This window comes from Rhinatrema bivittatum, chromosome 16 (assembly GCF_901001135.1).
Source record: "Rhinatrema bivittatum chromosome 16, aRhiBiv1.1, whole genome shotgun sequence".
NCBI lineage: Eukaryota > Metazoa > Chordata > Amphibia > Gymnophiona > Rhinatrematidae > Rhinatrema > Rhinatrema bivittatum.
The window spans coordinates 1671137-1686395 of NC_042630.1; the positions used below are offsets into that span (position 1 = coordinate 1671137).

The 15259-nt window shown below is 57.0% G+C and overlaps 1 protein-coding gene across 1 annotated transcript; it reads right to left on the reverse strand.

Moving 5' to 3' along the window:
* Positions 1-29: 29 nt before the first annotated feature.
* C1R (complement C1r) lies at positions 30-14828 on the reverse strand. The gene is given in 12 exon segments (XM_029580797.1): positions 30-834; positions 837-869; positions 1888-1962; positions 2347-2487; positions 5202-5280; positions 5572-5693; positions 5881-6028; positions 6858-7054; positions 7779-7925; positions 8263-8455; positions 14078-14303; positions 14712-14828. Coding segments are annotated over 12 exon segments (2133 nt in total). The 5' UTR covers positions 14714-14828; the 3' UTR covers positions 30-64.
* Positions 14829-15259: the final 431 nt, after the last annotated feature.

The window sequence follows — 15259 nt, forward strand, 5'->3', positions numbered from 1 at the left end:
CAGACAGTTTTGGTTTTATTTGTTTGCAAACAGTGCTCAGCACGAGGATGATGACGATGGCGTTCTACTCCTTCATCACTTCTCTTATCCAGTCTTGGTAGTTGATGACTTTGGTATAAAAGCCGTAGCCTTGACCACAACCGATGCCCCAGGAGATGATGCCCACTGCAAGCCAGCGGTTGCTCGTCAGGTCCTCCACGGTGAAGATCCCACCACTGTCCCCCTGGCAGGAATCCCCCAGAGTTTTATTGGTCTTCGGAAATCCTGCGCAGAACATATTCTCGGAAAACACGTGGGTTTCATTATTAATCCTCTTCCCTAGCAGGGAATCTCTGCATCGAAGGTCACTCACAATGGGGAGCGGGACGTACCTAAGATCATTTGAGATTCTCTTCTGCTCAGTCACACCAAAGCCACTGGCATAGCCCATCTGCCCGTCGGTGTAGAGGGCCTCATGGGTGCTGTCGGGCAGGCAGATTGGCATGGCGTTCCTGTGCATGGTGACGCTGTTCAGCAGCTTGATGAGGGCAATGTCGTGATTGTAATCATGCTCATCTTTTGTGTACTTCGGATGCACAAATATGTTTTCCACAGGGTAATTGCCTAGCTTAATCTGTTCTTCCACATTAATGTGCCCAAGAAAGATCTCTATATCGTTGAGGACCTTTTGCAGGTCATTCTGCTCTGTACCCTTGGGGTGAATCACATGGGCAGCAGTGAGGATCCAGCGCTCGGCAATAACTGCTCCACCACCGAATCCGCTCCCAGCTGTCCGCAGGTAGACCTGCCAGGGGAAGTTGCCAGGTTTCGCTCTCTTCCCTCCAATGACTTTCCAGTATCTGTCACCGGGACCTCAGGCTTTCCACACACTGTGCAAAAACGCAACAACAACCCAAGTCAGCACTGGGGAACGTTAGCATTACAGTGTACAGTGCTGTGTGCAGAGGCGGTGCTCTGTATGCTAATAAACACATCACTTACAGGCCGATACAGTACAGTGCGCTCCGGCTCCGATGGAGCGCACTGTTAGCCGACATTTGGATGCGCGTTTTGGACGCGCTAGCTTTACCCCTTATTCAGTAAGGGGTAATAGCGCGTCCAAAACGGGCGTCCAACCCCCCCGAAACCAATAGCACCCGCAACACGCAAATGCATGGTGATGGCCCTATTAGTCATTCCCGCGCGATACAGAAAGTAAAATGTGCGGCCAAGCCGCACATTTTACTTTCAGAAATTAGCGCCTACCCAAAGGTAGGTGCTAATTTTTGCCGGAGCCAGGGAAGTGCACAGAAAAGCATTAAAAACTGCTTTTCTGTGAATCCTCTGACTTAATATCAGGGCGATATTAAGTCGGAGGTCCCGAAAGTTTAAAAAAGTAAAAAATTTAAAAAAAAATTTTTTAAATGGACCCACGGCTGTCGGGTCGAAAACCGGACGCTCAGTTTTGCAGGTGTCTGGTTTCTGAACCCGTGGCTGTCAGCGGGCTCGAGAACCAACGCCAGCAAAATTGAGCGTCGGCTGTCAAACCCGCTGACAGCTGCTGCTTCCATCAAAAAAGAGGCGCTAGGGACGCACTAGTGTCCCTAGCGCCTCTCTTTACCGCCGGGCCTAATTTAAATAAATTAAGATACTGTATCTCGCGCACAGGAGAGCGGACGCTCGCCCGCTCTCCCGCGTTTTTACTGTAACGGCCCGTTATTTTGTATCGCCCAACTGCTTCAACTTGGTGCTGACCCAACTCACTTTCCCCATGTATTACAATCTGCCCAGTCTACACTGCAGGCCGAGTCCTTCCTTCATCCAAAGCCTTTACTAAGCTGGGAGAGGAATTCGGTCCACACTCACACGTGCGCAATCCTACGCCGCCCTAACAGGGCTCCTGCTCACCTGGCAAACACTCGGGAATGCCCTCAAGGTCCTGTGCATCCTTCCAGGAGCGCTGAGCTGTGCAAGAGAAGGTCCCTGGAAAGGAAAACAAGAGGAGACATCCAGCAAAGGGACGGATTATCTCTTCTTGGTTCAGGAGGCTGCAAGCAGATGTGCAAACGCAGGGCGACCAGTGCATAGGGCACGAGGAGATAGTAGGGGCAGAGGGCGGAAAAGAGAGAAAAGTTTAAAAGCAGAGTGAGGGAGAGGGAAATCGCATGGTTCTAATGAAAAGAGGGGAAGCGGTAGATAAGGGTTGAGGATGTAGGGGAGGAATAAGAAGATGAATTGTACGTACATAAGAGAATTTATGTGGGAGGTGTGGAATGGATGAGGATCAGATTTTAGTGATGGAGGGAGAGTGAAAGGTGGATTGTGGGAATTTAGCCACAAAACACATTTTTATTAGCAGATACTCACCATCGCCGCCCTTCGTTAGCATTCTGTAATAAGGCTCGTTACATTGATACTTAATTACTGACTGGTACGTGTTCTCGTTTGACAAACGCTCATAATTATATTCCCCATTGAACAATTTCTTGGGTATCCCGCAGTTCACAACTGTAGAAGAGGAATATTAATGAGTTAATTATTGTAGCGAGTGTTCAAATGTCTATCAGCCGTACAAATGACAGTGCTTTTCTTCCTCATCAGTGGTCATTTGGAGGTCAGGAAATGGGAAAATTAGGCTTGAATTAATGTGGCTGTGAATGAATGCTCCTGTTAAGCGCCAGCGCCGTTAAGCGCCGAGGAGAAGCTTAAGGTGCTTCTCCACGGAGACAAGGATACCGTACCAGATTTGAAACATAGAAACATAGAAACATAGAAATGACGGCAGAAGAAGACCAAACGGCCCATCCAGTCTGCCCAGCAAGCTTCACACATTTTTTCTCTCATACTTATCTGTTTCTCTTAGCTCTTGGTTCTATTTCCCTTCCACCCCCACCATTAATGTAGAGAGCAGTGATGGAGCTGCATCCAAGTGAAATATCTAGCTTGATTAGTTAGGGGTAGTAGCCGCCGCAATAAGCAAGCTACACCCATGCTTATTTGTTTTACCCAGACTATGTTGTACAGCCCTTGTTGGTTGTTTTTTCTTTTCCCCTGCTGTTGAAGCAGGGAGCCATGCTGGATATGCATTGAACTTAACACTTAACACTCCTCTCATGCCAGGTGATAGGGTCCACCTGGGACAGTGTTGTGGTCTTGACAGGCAGAGCATTGTGTATGTGAGTGTGTGTATGGGATCCCCCAGGTTATGGTTGCACTTCCACACACATGGAGGTGTGTGGGAGAGGAGAGACCAGGGGAGATCCCGAGGGAAGGGTTGCACTTCCATTCATGGAGGTGTGAGTGTGAGGAGGGACCGGAGGAGATCCCGAGGGAAGGGTTGCACTTCCATTCATGGAGGTGTGAGTGTGAGGAGGGACCGGGGGAGATCCCGAGGGAAGGGTTGCACTTCCATTCATGGAGGTGTGAGTGTGAGGAGGGACCGGGGGAGATCCCGAGGGAAGGGTTGCACTTCCATTCATGGAGGTGTGAGTGTGAGGAGGGACCGGGGGAGATCCCGAGGGAAGGGTTGCACTTCCATTCATGGAGGTGTGAGTGTGAGGAGGGACCGGGGGAGATCCCGAGGGAAGGGTTGCACTTCCATTCATGGAGGTGTGAGTGTGAGGAGGGACCGGGGGAGATCCCGAGGGAACGGTTGCACTTCCATTCATGGAGGTGTGAGTGTGAGGAGGGACCGGAGGAGATCCCGAGGGAAGGGTTGCACTTCCATTCATGGAGGTGTGAGTGTGAGGAGGGACCGGGGGAGATCCCAAGGGAAGGGTTGCACTTCCATTCATGGAGGTGTGAGTGTGAGGAGGGACCGGGGGAGATCCCGAGGGAAGGGTTGCACTTCCATTCATGGAGGTGTGTGAGAGAAGGGACTGGGGGAGATCCCGAGGGAAGATCCCGAGGGAAGGGTTGCACTTCCATTCATGGAGGTGTGAGTGTGAGGAGGGACCGGGGGAGATCCCGAGGGAAGGGTTGCACTTCCATTCATGGAGGTGTGAGTGTGAGGAGGGACCGGGGGAGATCCCGAGGGAAGGGTTGCACTTCCATTCATGGAGGTGTGTGAGAGAAGGGACTGGGGGAGATCCCGAGGGAAGGGTTGCACTTCCATTCATGGAGGTGTGAGTGTGAGGAGGGACCGGGGGAGATCCCGAGGGAAGGGTTGCACTTCCATTCATGGAGGTGTGAGTGTGAGGAGGGACCGGGGAGATCCCGAGGGAAGGGTTGCACTTCCATTCATGGAGGTGTGAGTGTGAGGAGGGACCGGGGGAGATCCCGAGGGAAGGGTTGCACTTCCATTCATGGAGGTGTGAGTGTGAGGAGGGACCGGGGGAGATCCCGAGGGAAGGGTTGCACTTCCATTCATGGAGGTGTGAGTGTGAGGAGGGACCGGGGGAGATCCCGAGGGAAGGGTTGCACTTCCATTCATGGAGGTGTGAGTGTGAGGAGGGACCGGGGGAGATCCCGAGGGAAGGGTTGCACTTCCATTCATGGAGGTGTGAGTGTGAGGAGGGACCGGGGGAGATCCTGAGGGAAGGGTTGCACTTCCATTCATGGAGGTGTGAGTGTGAGGAGGGACCGGGGGAGATCCCGAGGGAAGGGTTGCACTTCCATTCATGGAGGTGTGTGAGAGAAGGGACTGGGGGAGATCCCGAGGGAAGATCCCGAGGGAAGGGTTGCACTTCCATTCATGGAGGTGTGAGTGTGAGGAGGGACCGGGGGAGATCCCGAGGGAAGGGTTGCACTTCCATTCATGGAGGTGTGAGTGTGAGGAGGGACTGGGGGAGATCCCAAGGGAAGGGTTGCACTTCCATTCATGGAGGTGTGAGTGTGAGGAGGGACCGGGGGAGATCCCGAGGGAAGGGTTGTGGCTCCTTTGGTGGAGCAGTTTGTATGCAGGATCTCCCAGGCTGAGCTTGTGTGTGTGTGTGTGTACGTGTGTATGTGCGTGTGTGTGTACATATGTGTGTGTGTACATATATATGTGTGTGTGTGTGTGTCCAGGAACAGAGCTCCTTGCAGGGATGGAAGAGGGATTCTGTGTGGAGCAGTGTGGGGCGCATCCTCATGATTAAATAGAAGCAGACACCTCCCAGGAGCTTGCGGTGTACATATGTGTGTATCTCTCCTGCAGGATGTGGCGGAGCAGTGTGGGGAAAGAGGAAAGTTAATCAGGTCTGAGGAGGAAGGCCAGGCCTCTGAATGCGGTGTGCACTCACTTTCACAGCTTGGGAGCTCTCGGTGCCAGGTGCCGTCGTGCTGGCAGACAGAGGTGAAGGATCTCAGCTCCTTTTCATCCTACAGAAACAAGAATGTGGAGGAGCAGTGACTGAAAGCTCGAAGGTGAGGGATCCTGAGGCCACGGCTGCAGTCAGATGAAGGAGGGAGGTGAGAGGGGGAAAGCTCCAGGATTTGCAGGGCTAAGAGAAATCACAGCTCACTCTCCTGTTCTCGCAGCCGGCAGCAGACAAGAAGAAGAAGATCAGGGACTCGGTCAGAATGAGGGAAGGAGAGCAGAAAGTGATGGAAAGCGAGACGAAGGCAGTGAGCCGAGGCGATGCTGCGAGGAGGAAGCAAGGCCCCCAGTACCTCCATCAGCTTGTACCCTGTCTTGCAGCTGACGAGGATGTAGTCGTGCAGACGATACTCCGCTTGCACTGGTTTCAGGATGCTGAACTCATCCTTCACAACAGGCTGAGGACAGCGGACGCCTGAGGAGAAAGGCGTTCACGTTAGTGAGCGGTGACTTCTGCTAAAAAAAAAATCAACACATTTTCCAACCCAAGAAAAGGGACTGCCCCAGCATAAGCTGAAGATCCTAGGCCAGGGAAGGCCTCCTGCGCTCTGTGACCCGCTGGACCCTGCAGAGAGCAGAGTTTGGAAGAAGCCGCTCCTTACGCTCTGAGGTGTAATGAAGCTTCCAGCCTCGGCTGTCCCCGGACTCATCGGTCGTGAAGAGCAGGTCCACGGTGTGGCTCTGCGTGTCCAGGATTCCCGGGTTCTGCGTACCACAGTATTTTCCAATCCTCTTCCCTTTTGCAAAGATCTGTGGGAAAGGCACAGTGAGGGCATTTCATGTCACCAGGAGCCTAAACCATCTACAGTGAAGGAAATGACAGAGAGATTGCTGGAGTCAGCGAGAGGAAGAGCTGCAGTAATCCCCGGCTATGAAGTCTCACAAGGGACGGACGGACGGACGGGATATAAAATGTAAAAAAAGGTGCACAGGAGGAGGAAGGTAGACAGGGAGGGACGTGTGCCCGGGGCTGGGGACAGACAGAGAGGTCATTGGATGGTTTGGAGATTTGGATGAGGAAAGGACACTGAGTGGATGGACGGAGCAGTAGATTAATGGGCGGCCAGGAAGCTCATTGTAAAGCTTTGATGTGACTGGAGGGGGGTTTCCCTGCCTATAAAGCTTAATGGGCGGCCAGTCTAAGTAGGAAGCTCATTGTAAAGCTTTGATGTGACTGGAGGGGGGTTTCCCTGCCTATAAAGCTTAATGGGCGGCCAGTCTAAGTAGGAAGCTCATTGTAAAGCTTTGATGTGACTGGAGGGGGGTTTCCCTGCCTAAAAAGCTTAATGGGCGGCCAGTCTAAGTAGGAAGCTCATTGTAAAGCTTTGATGTGACTGGAGGGGGGTTTCCCTGCCTATAAAGCTTAATGGGCGGCCAGTCTAAGTAGGAAGCTCATTGTAAAGCTTTCATGTGACTGGAGGGGGGTTTCCCTGCCTCCACATCGCCCGCCCCTCAGCGTGGCTGTAAGCATCTGTGCTGTGAAAATTCAATTTCTCTCCTGACTATTTCCCCCCAGGCTAAGCAGCCCCCGGATGGTTTTATCGGAGCTGCCCAAGGCAGGAATAGGACCGGGAGGTACCTGCAGAGTGTCGTACGGGCATTCAACCTGCCGGTGTGCGTCTATTTCAAAGGGATCCAGAAACCGCAGGAGGACGCTCAGCCCCTGGTCCAGCTGAATGCTGTAGTTGCACCGCAGGTTGGCAGGGTAGGGGCTGGGGTACTCCGGGCTGGAAATGTGCCCCGCCGCCTCCGTGAAGAGCGCGTTGCTGCATTCAACTGAAAAACGCAAGGGCAGAGTCAGATCCCGTGCAGGACGCGGGCTGCTCTTCACCTCCTGCCGTAGCCACGTCTGGCTCAGCGCTAGCCCAGGCCTCCATGGAAGGAGCCAGCCAGACAGCGTAAGGAGAGGAGCCCCTGCAGAAACCCCCCCTCCCTGCTCGTAAGGAGGAGTTTGCGCAACACTGGGGCTGCTGGAGCATCCGCCGAGCTGCTTGGGAGTGTGGAGGCGTCAGAAGAGGTCCTGATAAGAGCCGCAGTGCACGCCTTACCCTGCCCCATGGCTGCAGGAGTGTGGAGGCGACAGAAGAGGTCCTGATAAGAGCCGCAGTGCACGCCTTACCCTGCCCCATGGCTGCAGGAGTGTGGAGGCGACAGAAGAGGTCCTGATAAGAGCCGTAGTGCACGCCTTACCCTGCCCCATGGCTGCAGGAGTGTGGAGGCGACAGAAGAGGTCCTGATAAGAGCCGCAGTGCACGCCTTACCCTGCCCCATGGCTGCAGGAGTGTGGAGGCGACAGAAGAGGTCCTGATAAGAGCCGCAGTGCAGGGCTCACCCTGCCCCATGGCTGCAGGAGTGTGGAGGCGACAGAAGAGGTCCTGATAAGAGCCGCAGTGCACGGCTCACCCTGCCCCATGGCTGCAGGAGTGTGGAGGCGACAGAAGAGGTCCTGATAAGAGCCGCAGAGCAGGGCTCACACTGCCCCAGGGCTCCTCCTCCTCACCTTTGCAGGATCTCTGGTCGCTCTGCAGCTCATAACCCGGCTGACAGGAGCAGAAGTAGCCTCCGATGTAGTTGTGGCAGAGCTGCTCACAGCGGGGCTGACCGGCACCGTCGCTGCCGCCATCATCTGGGGCACATTCGTCCACATCTGGAGCATTATTTGGGAGGGCGGAGAAACAAGGCAGGGATCAGCAAAGCGCTAGCTCCGGGCTCTGCGGCACTCGTCGCTCCCCGCATCCCCTTCCCGGGGCATTTCTGCTGCTTCTTATCCCGGGGGGGGGGGGGGGGGGGTCACCCCTTTCAGCGCTGCGGGGGCTCTGACCCAGCTCACAGACCCTTTCACAATGAGAAGCTGGAATGGGTGGGACAGAAGACCACCCGCAGGTGCAGCTCAGGCTACGACAGGGGCCGCCCTGGTTACTGACCCAGGAGTCTCCCTGAGAGGGGAAGAGAACCCAGGACCCCTCCCCTGTCCCCTTACTTGCCTACAGCCTGATAAAAGGCCAGGAAGCCTTTGTAGAAGATGCTGACGCCATTTTCCTCATTGGAGAAGTCAGAGTTGAAAAGCAGCTTCATGCGGTTTCCTCTGGACACAAATTCTCGCTGACCAGGGTGGTTGCCCACTTTGGAACCCGTCTGACCACAGTATCTGCCCAAATCCTTCTTATCTGCTGACACCTAAGAAAAGAAAGTGCAATGAAGGAAACCCGGCTGTTTTATTGGGGAGAACTCAGCTTGCAAGAAGGGAGCATGGGACCCACGAGGGATTTGGGGATCTGGATTGGCTCAGTGGACCTTGGTCTGACCCAACATGCAGGTTCTTATGAAGCAGTCGTACTGGGGAGGGCTCAGCTCAGAGGTGGTGAATGCAGGACCCCTGAGGCTGCAGTACTGGGGAGGGCTGAGTGTGAGGCAGTGAGTGTGGAACCCCTGAGGCTGCAGTACTGGGGAGGGCTGAGTGTGAGGCAGTGAGTGTGGGACCCCTGAGGCTGCAGTACTGAGGAGAGCTGAGTGTGAGGCAGTGAGTGTGGGACCCCTGAGGCTGTAGTACTGGGGAGGGCTGAGTGTGAGGCAGTGAGTGTGGGACCCCTGAGGCTGCAGTACTGAGGAGAGCTGAGTGTGAGGCAGTGAGTGTGGGACCCCTGAGGCTGCAGTACTGGGGAGAGCTGAGTGTGAGGCAGTGAGTGTGGGACCCCTGAGGCTGCAGTACTGGGGAGGGCTGAGTGTGAGGCAGTGAGTGTGGGACCCCTGAGGCTGCAGTACTGGGGAGAGCTGAGTGTGAGGCAGTGAGTGTGGGACCCCTGAGGCTGCAGTACTGGGGAGAGCTGAGTGTGAGGCAGTGAGTGTGGGACCCCTGAGGCTGTAGTTCTGGGGAGAGCTGAGTGTGAGGCAGTGAGTGTGGGACCCCTGAGGCTGCAGTACTGGGGAGGTCTGAGTGTGAGGCAGTGAGTGTGGGACCCCTGAGGCTGCAGTACTGGGGAGAGCTGAGTGTGAGGCAGTGAGTGTGGGACCCCTGAGGCTGCAGTACTGGGGAGAGCTGAGTGTGAGGCAGTGAGTGTGGGACCCCTGAGGCTGTAGTACTGGGGAGGGCTGAGTGTGAGGCAGTGAGTGTGGGACCCCTGAGGCTGCAGTACTGGGGAGGGCTGAGTGTGAGGCAGTGAGTGTGGGACCCCTGAGGCTGCAGTACTGGGGAGGTCTGAGTGTGAGGCAGTGAGTGTGGGACCCCTGAGGCTGCAGTACTGGGGAGGGCTGAGTGTGAGGCACTGAGTGTGGGACCCCTGAGGCTGCAGTACTGGGGAGGGCTGAGTGTGAGGCAGTGAGTGTGGGACCCCTGAGGCTGTAGTACTGGGGAGGTCTGAGTGTGAGGCAGTGAGTGTGGGACCCCTGAGGCTGTAGTACTGGGGAGGGCTGAGTGTGAGGCAGTGAGTGTGGGACCCCTGAGGCTGCAGTACTGGGGAGGGCTGAGTGTGAGGCAGTGAGTGTGGGACCCCTGAGGCTGTAGTTCTGGGGAGAGCTGAGTGTGGGGGTAGTGAGTGTGGGACCCCTGAGGCTGCAGTACTGGGGAGGGCTGAGTGTGAGGCAGTGAGTGAGGGACCCCTGAGGCTGCAGTACTGGGGAGGGCTGAGTGTGAGGCAGTGAGTGTGGGACCCCTGAGGCTGTAGTTCTGGGGAGGTCTGAGTGTGAGGCAGTGAGTGTGGGACCCCTGAGACTGCAGTACTGGGGAGGGCTGAGTGTGAGGCAGTGAGTGTGGGACCCCTGAGGCTGCAGTACTGGGGAGGGCTGAGTGTGAGGCAGTGAGTGTGGGACCCCTGAGGCTGTAGTTCTGGGGAGGGCTGAGTGTGAGGCAGTGAGTGTGGGACCCCTGAGGCTGCAGTACTGGGGAGAGCTGAGTGTGAGGCAGTGAGTGTGGGACCCCTGAGGCTGCAGTACTGGGGAGGGCTGAGTGTGAGGCAGTGAGTGTGGGACCCCTGAGGCTGCAGTACTGGGGAGGTCTGAGTGTGGGGGTAGTGAGTGTGGGACCCCTGAGGCTGCAGTACTGGGGAGAGCTGAGTGTGAGGCAGTGAGTGTGGGACCCCTGAGGCTGCAGTACTGGGGAGGGCTGAGTGTGAGGCAGTGAGTGTGGGACCCCTGAGGCTGCAGTACTGGGGAGGGCTGAGTGTGAGGCAGTGAGTGTGGGACCCCTGAGGCTGTAGTACTGGGGAGGGCTGAGTGTGAGGGTAGTGAGTGTGGGACCCCTGAGGCTGTAGTACTGAGGAGAGCTGAGTGTGAGGCAGTGAGTGTGGGACCCCTGAGGCTGCAGTACTGGGGAGGGCTGAGTGTGAGGCAGTGAGTGTGGGACCCCTGAGGCTGTAGTTCTGGGGAGGGCTGAGTGTGGGGGTAGTGAGTGTGGGACCCCTGAGGCTGTAGTTCTGGGGAGGGCTGAGTGTGAGGCAGTGAGTGTGGGACCCCTGAGGCTGTAGTTCTGGGGAGGGCTGAGTGTGAGGCAGTGAGTGTGGGACCCCTGAGGCTGCAGTACTGGGGAGGGCTGAGTGTGGGGGTAGTGAGTGTGGGACCCCTGAGGCTGCAGTACTGGGGAGGGCTGAGTGTGAGGCAGTGAGTGTGGGACCCCTGAGGCTGCAGTACTGGGGAGGGCTGAGTGTGAGGCAGTGAGTGTGGGACCCCTGAGGCTGCAGTACTGGGGAGGGCTGAGTGTGAGGCAGTGAGTGTGGGACCCCTGAGGCTGTAGTTCTGGGGAGGGCTGAGTGTGGGGGTAGTGAGTGTGGGACCCCTGAGGCTGTAGTTCTGGGGAGGGCTGAGTGTGGGGGCAGTGAGTGTGGGACCCCTGAGGCTGCAGTACTGGGGAGGGCTGAGTGTGAGGCAGTGAGTGTGGGACCCCTGAGGCTGTAGTTCTGGGGAGGGCTGAGTGTGAGGCAGTGAGTGTGGGACCCCTGAGGCTGCAGTACTGGGGAGGGCTGAGTGTGAGGCAGTGAGTGTGGGACCCCTGAGGCTGTAGTTCTGGGGAGGGCTGAGTGTGAGGCAGTGAGTGTGGGACCCCTGAGGCTGTAGTTCTGGGGAGGGCTGAGTGTGAGGCAGTGAGTGTGGGACCCCTGAGGCTGCAGTACTGGGGAGGTCTGAGTGTGAGGCAGTGAGTGTGGGACCCCTGAGGCTGCAGTACTGAGGAGAGCTGAGTGTGAGGCAGTGAGTGTGGGACCCCTGAGGCTGTAGTTCTGGGGAGGGCTGAGTGTGAGGCAGTGAGTGTGGGACCCCTGAGGCTGTAGTTCTGGGGAGGGCTGAGTGTGAGGCAGTGAGTGTGGGACCCCTGAGGCTGTAGTTCTGGGGAGGGCTGAGTGTGAGGCAGTGAGTGTGGGACCCCTGAGGCTGTAGTACTGGGGAGGGCTGAGTGTGAGGCAGTGAGTGTGGGACCCCTGAGGCTGTAGTACTGGGGAGGGCTGAGTGTGAGGCAGTGAGTGTGGGACCCCTGAGGCTGTAGTTCTGGGGAGGGCTGAGTGTGAGGCAGTGAGTGTGGGACCCCTGAGGCTGTGGTACTGGGGAGGGCTGAGTGTGAGGCAGTGAGTGTGGGACCCCTGAGGCTGCAGTACTGGGGAGGGCTGAGTGTGGGGGAAGTGAGTGTGGGACCCCTGAGGCTGCAGTACTGGGGAGGGCTGAGTGTGAGGCAGTGAGTGTGGGACCCCTGAGGCTGCAGTACTGGGGAGGGCTGAGTGTGAGGCAGTGAGTGTGGGACCCCTGAGGCTGTAGTTCTGGGGAGGGCTGAGTGTGGGGGCAGTGAGTGTGGGACCCCTGAGGCTGCAGTACTGGGGAGGGCTGAGTGTGAGGCAGTGAGTGTGGGACCCCTGAGGCTGCAGTACTGGGGAGGGCTGAGTGTGAGGCAGTGAGTGTGGGACCCCTGAGGCTGCAGTACTGGGGAGGGCTGAGTGTGAGGCAGTGAGTGTGGGACCCCTGAGGCTGCAGTACTGGGGAGGGCTGAGTGTGAGGCAGTGAGTGTGGGACCCCTGAGGCTGTAGTTCTGGGGAGGGCTGAGTGTGGGGGCAGTGAGTGTGGGACCCCTGAGGCTGCAGTACTGGGGAGGGCTGAGTGTGAGGCAGTGAGTGTGGGACCCCTGAGGCTGTAGTTCTGGGGAGGGCTGAGTGTGGGGGCAGTGAGTGTGGGACCCCTGAGGCTGCAGTACTGGGGAGGGCTGAGTGTGAGGCAGTGAGTGAGGGACCCCTGAGGCTGTAGTACTGGGGAGGGCTGAGTGTGAGGCAGTGAGTGTGGGACCCCTGAGGCTGCAGTACTGGGGAGAGCTGAGTGTGAGGCAGTGAGTGTGGGACCCCTGAGGCTGCAGTACTGGGGAGAGCTGAGTGTGAGGCAGTGAGTGTGGGACCCCTGAGGCTGCAGTACTGGGGAGAGCTGAGTGTGAGGCAGTGAGTGTGGGACCCCTGAGGCTGTAGTTCTGGGGAGAGCTGAGTGTGAGGCAGTGAGTGTGGGACCCCTGAGGCTGCAGTACTGAGGAGAGCTGAGTGTGAGGCAGTGAGTGTGGGACCCCTGAGACTGTAGTTCTGGGGAGGGCTGAGTGTGAGGCAGTGAGTGTGGGACCCCTGAGGCTGCAGTACTGGGGAGGGCTGAGTGTGGGGGTAGTGAGTGTGGGACCCCTGAGGCTGTAGTTCTGGGGAGGGCTGAGTGTGGGGGTAGTGAGTGTGGGACCCCTGAGGCTGCAGTACTGGGGAGGGCTGAGTGTGAGGCAGTGAGTGTGGGACCCCTGAGACTGTAGTTCTGGGGAGGGCTGAGTGTGAGGCAGTGAGTGTGGGACCCCTGAGGCTGCAGTACTGGGGAGGGCTGAGTGTGGGGGTAGTGAGTGTGGGACCCCTGAGGCTGTAGTTCTGGGGAGGGCTGAGTGTGAGGCAGTGAGTGTGGGACCCCTGAGACTGTAGTTCTGGGGAGGGCTGAGTGTGAGGCAGTGAGTGTGGGACCCCTGAGGCTGCAGTACTGGGGAGGGCTGAGTGTGGGGGTAGTGAGTGTGGGACCCCTGAGGCTGTAGTTCTGGGGAGGGCTGAGTGTGAGGCAGTGAGTGTGGGACCCCTGAGACTGTAGTTCTGGGGAGGGCTGAGTGTGAGGCAGTGAGTGTGGGACCCCTGAGACTGTAGTACTGGGGAGGGCTGAGTGTGAGGCAGTGAGTGTGGGACCCCTGAGGCTGCAGTACTGGGGAGGGCTGAGTGTGAGGCAGTGAGTGTGGGACCCCTGAGGCTGCAGTACTGGGGAGGGCTGAGTGTGGGGGTAGTGAGTGTGGGACCCCTGAGGCTGTAGTACTGGGGAGGGCTGAGTGTGGGGGTAGTGAGTGTGGGACCCCTGAGGCTGCAGTACTGGGGAGGGCTGAGTGTGAGGCAGTGAGTGTGGGACCCCTGAGGCTGTAGTTCTGGGGAGGGCTGAGTGTGGGGGTAGTGAGTGTGGGACCCCTGAGGCTGCAGTACTGGGGAGGGCTGAGTGTGAGGCAGTGAGTGTGGGACCCCTGAGGCTGCAGTACTGGGGAGGTCTGAGTGTGAGGCAGTGAGTGTGGGACCCCTGAGGCTGCAGTACTGGAGAGGTCTGAGTGTGAGGCAGTGAGTGTGGGACCCCTGAGGCTGTAGTTCTGGGGAGGGCTGAGTGTGAGGCAGTGAGTGTGGGACCCCTGAGGCTGTGGTACTGGGGAGGGCTGAGTGTGAGGCAGTGAGTGTGGGACCCCTGAGGCTGTGGTACTGGGGAGGGCTGAGTGTGAGGCAGTGAGTGTGGGACATGCATGAGCATCATCTCCTTAGAAAGGAGGAGGGTGATGTTGCTCTTCCTCACCTTCACGTAGTCGTAGTTGCAGGCTTCGGAGGGCTCCAGGTCAAACTGCCAGAAGTTGAGCTTGACCCGGAATCCCTTGGGCACTGCTATGTCCCATGTGCTGATGTTGTTATTGGGATATGGATTGGGGTAGTTTGGGGATGTAATTTGTCCATAATACTGCCTCTGAGTTGGGGCAGAATGGACCAGAACCAGTCCGTAGAGTCCCAAGAAGAGGATCCGAAACCTGTCAGAGTCCAACAGGGGAGGGAAAGAAGATGGGTTAGAAATTGTTCAGAACCGCAGATATTTAACCTGAGGGAGACGAGGTCAGTTCAAGGGGCAACAGTTACTTTGCTAAAGAGACTGAGCTTGTGAAGAGGAAAGAGAGGGAGAACAGCAGGAAGAGGGGAGGAGAGAGAGTGATGAGCAGGGAGAGGAGGAGAGAGAGTGATGAGCAGGGAGAGGAGGAGAGAGGAAGGAAAGGCATGAGCAGGGAGAGAGGTTACGCTGATAAGTGGATTTCAACCCTTTTTCTGTCTCAGAAGGTGAGCCCTGGCTGTGCGGGTACCAGCTCTCTACCCCCACCACCCTCTCTCACAACTCCTGGCCACGGCTCCCCCCTTGCCCATCCCATCCATCCACCCGGACTCACATTTCTCCCTGTCCACTGCCTCAGCTGCATCTGCACCACCGTCGCCTATCAAGTGAAACTTGGAACAGCGAAATCTGATCATCCCCCATACAAGGAGGAGGAGCCCAACCATGGGGATAGAGAACAGGGAACCCAGAACAACATCTTCCCAAAATAACAGTTCTCAGTCCTCGGCTCTCCCTCTGGCCTGTGCTGCCCTCTCCTGGCCGTCTGCATCTCAGAGACATGCATGCAGCCACCTCTGGGGTCCATAAGAACATGTCTTACCATACTGGCTCAGACATCAAGCCCGGTATCCTGTTTCTAACCCTGGCTTGACCAAGTACGTGGCAGGATCCCAGGGGGTAGATACCTTCCAAGCTGCTTATTCCAAGAATAAGCTCTGGATTTCTGTAACTCCACATTAATAGCAGTTTATGGATTTTTCCTCCTGGAAATGCAACTACACTAATAGCTTTCACCACATCCTCTGGCAATGAATTCCAGAACAAGTGCTCAGCCCAGATACTCTGAGGTAGGGGAGAGAGGCCCTTTCTGCCCCATGCTTT